The sequence below is a fragment of the Oncorhynchus nerka genome, linkage group LG24, assembly GCF_034236695.1.
Source record: "Oncorhynchus nerka isolate Pitt River linkage group LG24, Oner_Uvic_2.0, whole genome shotgun sequence".
In the NCBI taxonomy this organism is placed as follows: domain Eukaryota; kingdom Metazoa; phylum Chordata; class Actinopteri; order Salmoniformes; family Salmonidae; genus Oncorhynchus; species Oncorhynchus nerka.
The window spans coordinates 13759386-13769305 of record NC_088419.1 but is presented as its reverse complement, the minus strand read 5'-3'; the positions used below and the strand labels follow the sequence as shown (position 1 = coordinate 13769305).

The 9920-nt window shown below is 40.6% G+C and overlaps 1 protein-coding gene across 3 annotated transcripts in view; it reads right to left on the bottom strand.

Moving 5' to 3' along the window:
* Positions 1–4711: 4711 nt before the first annotated feature.
* Positions 4712–9920, bottom strand: part of LOC115107543 (pleckstrin homology domain-containing family G member 3) — a 119466-nt gene continuing 114257 nt past the window's right edge. For all 3 annotated transcript variants that reach the window (XM_029630941.2, XM_029630937.2, XM_029630940.2), the window contains one exon: positions 4712–8905. In XM_029630941.2, coding sequence (XP_029486801.2) covers positions 7953–8905 — 953 coding nt within the window. In that variant the 3' untranslated portion in view covers positions 4712–7952. The remainder of the gene's footprint in view (positions 8906–9920) is intronic.

The window sequence follows — 9920 nt, the reverse complement described above, 5'->3', positions numbered from 1 at the left end:
GTACTGGCCTGTCTCCTGGTAGCGCCTCCATACTCTGGACACTACACTGACAGACACAGCAAACCTTCTTGCCACAGCTCGCACTGATGTGCCATCCTGGATGAGCTGCACTACCTGAGCCACTTGTGTGAGTTGTAGACTCCGTCTCATGCTACCACTAGAGTGAAAGCACCGCCAGCATTCAAAAGTGACCAAAACATCAGCCAGGAAGCATAGGAACTGAGAAGTGGTCTGTGGTCACCACCTGCGGAACCACTCCTTTATTGGGGGTGTCTTGCTAATTGCCTATAATTTCCACCTGTTGTCTATTCCATTTGCACAACAGCATGTGAAATTTATTGTCAATCAGTGTTGCTTCCTAAGTGGACAGTTTGATTTCACAGAAGTGTGATTGACTTGGAGTTACATTGTGTTGTTTAAGTGTTCCCTTTATTTTTTTGAGCAGTGTATATATTAAATAACTGCTTATGGGTGGCTAGAAATACCCTCAAAAGCAAACTAACTTTGAATGCAATGTATTTCTGACATAATAGCTTAGCCACTTGTAACCTCCTCTCATGTCCAGGCCAGTACATGAGCACCTTCACTGAATTAGGCTGCCTACCTACTCCTGACCATGATGGTCCACAAAGCAGATGTACTGTAGTCAGGTCAGTGAAAACAAGTCACACCTACATGAATTTCATATTTAGTAGATTGAATTTGGTCTTATAAGCACTGATCTAGTATCAGCTTACCCTCCCCATATCATTACCGAACCATTTGAGGGGAAACCCCCAAAACTGATCTTAAATCGGTCTCTAGATCAACTTCATCCCACTTCTCTTGGCCATGAGGATACTTTCTCTATCAATGCGTGTAACCCTACACAGTATGTGGAGACTTTAAAGTTAAAGCTGGTGACTTTCATTAAACTCGGTGTTACAGTACATTGTTGTACTGTTTGAAAGTATTGTGCAGATTGTTTTGTGTAATGCGTGATGGATTGTTGTTAATTTGTATATAGGAGCCACGTGGCAAATAAACCCAGCCTGTATAACATCCTCCTGGGCATCAAGGACCCGATGGACTTTGTCCCTCCTTTCTTCTGCAAGAGGAGACTGGAGAGGCAGGTGACTTCTTCAGTACACTACAGTCCCTGGGCAAGTAGCTTCAGTAACAAACACCAAGAGAGTGCTTCAAATCACTGATCATATCAGTGTCCGTCTTGTCTACAGTCTGGCAGTGGCACTTGAGTTTTCTCCATATTAGCCTAAATAAAGTAGGGCGTAGAGATGATTTTAAACTAAAGCGTTAGTGGATCAATGTGGGTTGTCGTGAGTTAACGCTACTATCCTAGCCTGGACCCCGTTTACACAAAGCGTTTCAGAGTAGGAGAGCAAGGATCTGTTTTGCCTTTTAAATCATAATGAATAAGAGGGGGGAAACTCGTAGAGCAGCACTCCTACTCAGGGACACTTTGTGAATAATGGCCCTTGTGTGTCCTTTGGTTGTTGTGGTCATCACATGCAGATCTGGAATAAGCTGAAACTGAAGTATATAGCAATAGATAAAAAAATACACTGAACAAAAATATAAAACGCAACATGCAACCATTTCGAAGATTTGACTTGAGTTACAGTTCATATGAGGAAATCAGTCAATTGAAATCAATTCATTGGGCACTAATCTATGGATTTCAAATGGCTAGACAGTGCCATGGGTGGGCCTGGGAGGGCATAGCCCCACCCACTGGGGAGCCAGCCAATCAGATAAAAATGTTCCCCACAAAGGGGCTTTATTACAGACACCTGGTCTGAGGTTGTGAGGCCGGTTGGACATACTGCCAAATTCTCTAAAATTACGTTGTAGGCGGTATATGGTAGAGCATTGAACATTAAATTCCCTGGCAGCAGCTCTGGTGGACCTTCCGGCAGTCAGAATACCAATTGCACACTCAAAATTTGAGACAACTGTGGCATTTTGTTGTGTGACAAAACTGCATTTCAAAGTGGCCTTTTATTGTCCCCTGCACAAGGTGCACCTGTGTAATGATCATGCCGTTTCATCAGCTTCTTGATATGCCACACCTGTCAGGTGGATGGATTAGCTTGACAAAGGATAAAATGCTACTAACAGGGATGTGAACTACATTTGAGAGAAATACACTTTGTACGTATGGAACATTTCTGGGATCTTTTATTTCAGCTCATGAAACATGGGACCAACACTTTACATGTTGTGTTGATATTTTTTGTTCAATATTAGTATTCATGTATGACTGGAAGTGGAGACAGGAGAGTAAAGGAGCATTCAAAGAGAATCTAATAAATATGACATTATTATAATTAATTCTCACTGTATTTACTGTCACCCTCGTTTCCATGCTCTTACACTGCCAATAAAATACAACTGGAAAGGATGAAATATCTCTTGTGGAGCGTTCACATGCTGTCGGAGATATCGGACGTTTTGAACAACCCTCCAAGTGGGAAACTGATCATTTTATTACCCGAGTTTCACCACTTACCTTTCACCTTTTCAACCAAATGATGACAACATAACCATTTGTTTTTTTACAATCACAAATGTATCAATTTATGTTGATAACGTAGATAGTTTGACCATAATGTCAATGTTAAGCAAGCTAGCTAACCTTATTATTAGCAACTTAAGCCATCTTATCAAGCTAGCTAACCTTATTATTAGCAACTTAAGCCATCTTATCAAGCTAGCTAACCTTATTATTAGCAACTTAAGCCATCTTATCAAGCTAGCTAACCTTATTATTAGCAACTTAAGCCATCTTATCAAGCTAGCTAACCTTATTATTAGCAACTTAAGCCATCTTATCAAGCTAGCTAACCTTATTATTAGCAACTTAAGCCATCTTATCAAGCTAGCTAACCTTATTATTAGCAACTTAAGCCATCTTATCAAGCTAGCTAACCTTATTATTAGCAACTTAAGCCATCTTATCAAGCTAGCTAACCTTATTATTAGCAACTTAAGCCATCTTATCAAGCTAGCTAACCTTATTATTAGCAACTTAAGCCATCTTATCAAGCTAGCTAAAACCTTATTGGTTGAAGAATTGGTCTGCCTTCAAAAGCACTTGAACACAATAATGTCAGACTTATCACATATGCCCCATTACTCACAATATAATTTTTCTCCCAGTCACCAAAGAGCTATTATAAACCCCCTTGGGTTCCCATTCGAACTATGATTTTGCCCACGAGAAATGTGGAGCCACTTCTGTTGCCCTTTCAAAAGTTTACCAATCCTTACTTGCGATACAGTTTTGCAAACTTTTGGAATTTTACTTTAATATTGATAAAGAATTTTACATACAGTGGGGCAAAAAAGTTACAATACTTATTTTCCACCATAATTTGCAAGTAAATTCATTAAAAATCCTACAATGTGATTTTCTGGACTTTTTCTCCCTCATTTTGTCTGTCATAGTTGAAGTGTACATATGATGAAAATTACAGGCCTCTCATCTTTTTAAGTGGGAGAACTTGCACAATTGGTGGCTGACTAAATACTTTTTTGCCCCCACTGTATACTAAAAGATACACTTCCTTTAAACAGTTTTAAACACAGATTTCCCTGCAGGCAAAGTCATAGTTGAAATATGCTGTTCCTGGTATGTTCACAAACTCAACACGCCATTGGGCTTTAACAAATATGTCAATGATTTGAGAAGAAAACAAATCCATTTAAAAACAGTCAATTCATTGATGGGTACCAAATGGTAAACACTTTCTATTTGGACGTTTGCCAGCGACCCTTTATATTGTTAGACCTATTTACTGAGGGCGACATTTTCGTAGTTCAAAATAATTGTGGAAAGTGCAGAATTTACCATAAACCTCGTTATAATCCAGCAATGTGATTTATTTTGAAACTTTTCTCTGATAATGTTAATGTGGTTTCTTTTTGTAAACACAATTGCATTTAACTGGTGCAGGAGACAGTAGGATTCCTGTGCTTAAGCACAGTTGGCCTCTCTTGAACCTCATAGGCTGCACATACTGACACCTCGCAAGGGTTACGTTTACACAGGCAGCCCAATTATGATATTTTTTCCACTAATTGATCTTTTGACCAATCACATCAGATGTTATCTGATAAAAAAAAAAAAATGTCTTTTGACCAAACGACCAGAATTTTTTTCAGATTTTGTGTAAACACAGCCTCACTCTTTCTACCACCACTCAGGTTGCCCCAATCATGTATATAAACCCAAACCCTAGATGACTGACAGGATGCTGTTTGGAAGCCGCTGCAGACATTTTCATACTCCTCCACCATTGTAAAAAGATTGGTCAACATTCCTACATTTTCACAAGTATATTCCATTAAACACCTTATGTCATACTTTTGAAATATATTATGTGAGATAAACATTAAAATACAAAATATATTAAAACATTTTCCTTAAAGATGAATTTTTAGAGAGTACTAATGTTACGGTCCCCACTCTACAACAAATAAATAAATGTAACATTGTGCTTTTAATTGAAACACTAGAATTCATTCCTGTTGAGGGCTGCTCATTCTGAGGAGTACCAATATGGCAGCAGGTGGCTTCAAAGCCTCTCACTGGCCAATACATAGCATCAGTAATCCCGGTATTATATAGATCATTGGTTGGCACTCAGGTCGGTAAGATGCATCAAAGTTAATTATTATATTTCTCTGTGACAAAGTCTATACATACACATCCTTTTTAAACATGACAGATTTATTTACATATCATAATCATAAAGCACTACTTGTTTAGAACTGAACGCAGTCTTGACACTAGCATCAGTTTCTCAGAAATGACATTGTTGTTTACTAATGCCACGAGTGGAAAATCTTACACCTGAAAATCTCACATAAGGAACAGAATAGACAATGCAACATAACAAAATAATGATAGAGGATCCACTTCTGCTGGATTTTCTGTTCTATAATAGCTAGAAACACATTATAGAGAATAGCTAAGGCTTATGTGAAACGCATATACGACACTCGTAATGATCTTCCCACATTCACCGTCCAGTTAATTGGTGTTCAACGCTACCGCGAACAACTGCATCTGTCCCATTGTCAATGCACACTCTCCCTCCTCTACCCATTCTGAAAGGGTTTCCAATCACTTCGCTGACAAGTAGGAGAGACATTTAGCAGAGACTGTAGTGCATTTCAAATCTACCTTCAGTGGTCCTGTGTGGATCAGTTGGTAGAGCATGGCGCTTGCAGGGTTGTGGGTTCGATTCCCGGGGCCACCCATATGTCAAATGTATGCACGGATGACAATAAGTCAAATTGGCATATATGCTAAACGGCATATATTATTACATAAAAAGTATGTCTGTTTAGAAACCATTGAACCATAACCACCTCATTACAGTCTCTTATTACCACAAACAGCAGCTTTCCTAATTCAGGTAATGTCTGTTGTCGTCATGACATGTAGGGGTCATATCCTTTCTATGGACCGAATCATTCTAAATGTCATGATTCTTTTCTAAGGAGTATGACGAGCCTGTCCTAATATGGACACTATAACAGGCTGACTACACCGCTTGAATTATTGTGCGCGTGCCAACGAGCGCCTGCGTTGCCAAGGGCTAAAATAGAAGTCAGTTCTATTTGTGACGCAGATCGCGCTGCAAGTTCTTGCCTCTCCCATCTCCTCATTGGTTTATAGAAGCAGGTACCCACCCACGTGCCGTCTCCTTATTGGTTATACCCACGTGGGTGACTGAAAGACGAACAAGGTCAGTGGCGGTAATGTACATCATTTATGAAAGTTGCCAATCGCAATATGAAGCCAAGAGAAAAGGACTAGGAGGAGAGATGACTAGAAACGATTCGGTTGACCGTTTGTGTGGATTAATTGTTGGAGGACCTTGTGCATTTCAGGTAAAATAACTCAATGTTAATATCCCAGGACAAATTAGCTATCAACAGCAAGCTAGCTAAATAGGACAAATTAGCTAAATTGCCATAAATGTTTAATGCTTTTCAACCTGTCCCCAAATAAATGTAATTGGTTCAGAGTTTGTTTTGATATTTTAACCTGCGTGTCACGATCGCGTTTGATGTGGGGGTACAAAATGTATTTTGTGTGCACGATGGTGCACGCAGCCGGTTTGGGTTCCGTGTTAAGGAGATTCGACTAAATCTTTCTTGTCCAGCCATGCATCCCCAATTCTAATATGTAAACCGTAAAGGAGATTCAACTAAACCTTATTTGTTCAGCCATACAGCCCAAATTCTTTAAAAGAAACAGAAAGACATGCTCTCCCTGACTCGAACGCACGCATGCGCACACAATAAACATTTTTTTCTGGACAAGTGAGCCGTATGTTTTAATATGGAATGTATACCGTCTCTAGGCAACACAAACATTTCTGTACAACCGTCAAGATACAAGACAACATACACACACATATATATATCTATATATACACATATATATACATACATATATTTATATATATACCCATATATACACATACATACACACACACTCACAAATATATAAAGACAAGACAAGTAATGTTCATAAATTGACATTGGCTTAATAAATAAGAGGTAAATGTAGATAGTGAAGAAAAGGAATGACCTCGGAGTAGTGAGCAGTGACAGTAACACTTTTTAGCAGTAGAAGACCTGGACCCTTTTGACTAGGGTCCCCTGGATCTATACGTGTACACTAGTTCTCACTCTTTCAAGTCTTACGTCCACTCATTTTAATGACCTGTTGCTGAGAAGGAAGTTCCTTTGGGCAGCCGAAGCAGAGAACACATACAAAGTGCACATCATTAGCCAATTAACTGAACAATGATATATATAATCAAGGTAAGAGTTGACTAACTAGAAAAGAGCAACACTTCATACAGGGTCTTTGATTCTCAATCCATTTGATAATTCAATGATTATATAAAATTACAAGACAATCCTTGAGCGATCACCACTTCAGGTGGGATTTACAAAGTGGTCACAGGGCAATTAACGAACCATTATATCCCAGTATGGCCATGACTCTCTCATGTGTATTTTAGTGGTCAGGCCATGTGCAGTGAAAGGTAAGTCTAGTGCAGGGTGAGAGTTCAAGGAAAGATGGTAAAAACAGCAAATTATGCAATGCTCTCAAGTTTCAGACTCATTCCCTTAATTTTCTGGTCAGCATTTCCCCCGAAAACTATTGTCGTCAGACAATATCATATTTCTGTGCTTTCCAGTAAACAGTAGTGCTGCTATGATGTTGAGGGGCTCTCATTTCATGTCAAAGACACAGTAGCCACTGGGCACAAACTGGTTGAATCAATGTTGTTTCCATATCATTTCAACAAAACAATTAAGTTTGAAGACATTGAATCAACATGGTCATTGACGTAAAGGAATTTAGGTAATTTGTCTTTTTTTCACCCAACTTTGAACCTAAATCCAATGATGGTGAAAATGTTTGTTGGTTTTACTTTGAATTTACGTTAGTTGACAAGTCAATCAAATGTAAATCAAAACTAGACGTTGAAGTGATATCTGTGCCCAGTGGGTAGCCACCCTAGAAAGAAAACTAAATACATTTCACTCCCTCCAAAATATTGCTCTCTTCAATTGTGCAATACAATTGCCTTATGATGGAACAACACAAGCTATACAAAAGGTGCTTTAGACCGACATCATTTCAGGATCAAGAGAGGGTTCTCTTGAGTATTGTACATAGATATTTAAACATGTCTATGCATCATTTGAGACAAAACAACTACATTTTCCCTGGGCTGTCACAATAACCGCTTCTATGTACACAGAAAGTTTGACAGCAAAGCTTAAACCATTAAATTGCAGTACAAGACTGACCAACACACCGAATCCTAACTTGAGATCAGCATACCTAACTTAAACCCCTTAGTTGATGAAAAATATGAACAGAGTAAAAGGTTACTTAAAAAGTTTACTGGTGCTATTCACCTCAAGTTAAGGAATTTTTGTCTCAAGTTTTTCACCACGTTCTGTTGACTAGCATCTGTCTTTTTGACCAAGTTCATGGCAGTTTTCTGGGCATCTTCAAGCTTTTCATTTGAGGGTGAACCCTTGTCAAGTTCCTTGCCCCTCCCACTTAAGGGTACTGACTCTGCCTTAGCCCCGCCCTCCTCCCTTTGCCTATACTCATCTGACTCCTGATAGGCCCGGCAGCGGTCGATTACAGCCATGATGGAGATTTTCTCTCTAGTGGTCGGTGAACGGATCTGGACATAGCTATCATCTATGTCCTCTACCACCTCTACTCTCCTTGCCCTGAGTACCATCTCCAGTGGCTCTGCAGAGCTGGATTCTGTCTCAGGCTCCGGAACCTTCTCCACAACAACGACCCTGTGGTCATTGGGCATGGTGGCCTGTGCCGAGATGTAGTAACTGTCATTAGGGACTTCATCCTGGAGGTTCTGTAGCTCACTCAGATGCAGCCCACTCAGTCTCTGGTCCAATGACCCGGCCCTGTGGAGCCTAGCCAACCCCTCTCCAGGGCCAGGGTCCCTGCTGAGGTGGGGTCTGTAGGCCGGAGCCTCGACCGTATCAGAAGCAGTGACTAAGCTGGAGCAGAAGCTTGAGCGCCTTTTGGGGCCGCTGTCCATCCTCTCAGGAACTGAACGGCTTCGGTTAACTGGCGGCAGCTGGGACTGATCTTTGTCCGAGCTGGCATACTTGCAGCGAAGTGTCCGCACGTCGGGCCAGTTAAAAGCCTCGGTAGGCGTAGGATTGAGTGGGCTCTTGGCGGACATGCGGCCGGGTGAAAGGACTCGGGGACTGCCCAAAGAGCTAGGCATGTGAGCAGGGTTGGGAGATATGGCTATAGGACTCAACTCCTGGAGATTGCTCACGCGATCAAACGAGAGCAGGGGCAGCGTCAAGTTGGGTTTACCTGTAAAACACACCACATAAACAAGACTTAACAGGAAGTATCTGAGCGTCAGAGTATCAGAATAAGTTGAAAGTTCTGTTTTTATTTTGGGCATTCTCGTGTGGTATACTGTAATGCTCCGAAGGGGATACTGCGGTCTATATGGCTTAGTGGTAGTTTTGGTATCTTCAGGTATGTTTACATGCACACATTATTGTGAATACTCTGAGTAAAACAATATTCTCAGTAATGACAAATCTACAATGCACTACAAAACATCACATTCGCGTTCTGTCAGCATAGTTTTTGGACTGCTACTCAGGCAGCGCAATACATTTCTTCCAGTTTCCAGAAGCTCAGCGACTTGTGTCGGTTTCAGGAAAATAGAGTCAAAATGCGTGCTTTAAGTGCTGCTGTACTGCTCACGCTGCCAATGTAGTAGGCTGCATTGACAACAGTGGGAGCTTATCGTGAGCTCTGTCTCATGTCTGTCACGGCCGCTAATATACCCACGACAACGACATACCAATGACACAATTTAGCAAACAAGCTAAATTGGCTGGAGAATACTAATTAGCATTGCTAAAACCAGCTACTCATCATCCTACCTTGACTCACCCAATGCCTTCTCTTCTGGAGTAAGTTGCTTTCCTGTGCGCTTGTTTGCCGAAAAGTATTCAGAGAAAGAGTAATACTCCGATTAAGGCGATTACTTGTCCTAATAATCTTATAATAATGTGGAAAATAGCTCGATAGTCAACCTATTTTACTCAGAGTATGCTTACTCTAATTAAGACCTTACTCTGCCTTACTCAGAGTATTGCCATAGTCGAAGTAATACTGGTTTAGTGTGCATGTAAACTACATAGGCCGCATAAATAAAAACTGTATGATTTGCTAAGCAATCTATTAGTAAACCTTTCCATTAAATCTTCCCCCCCCCCAATGTGGGCAGCCCTATCAGTCACTTGAAACCGATATTTGCCAGGCTAATAGGAGAGCACCACCTAGCGAGGCGAAGACTAATTCAAACCCT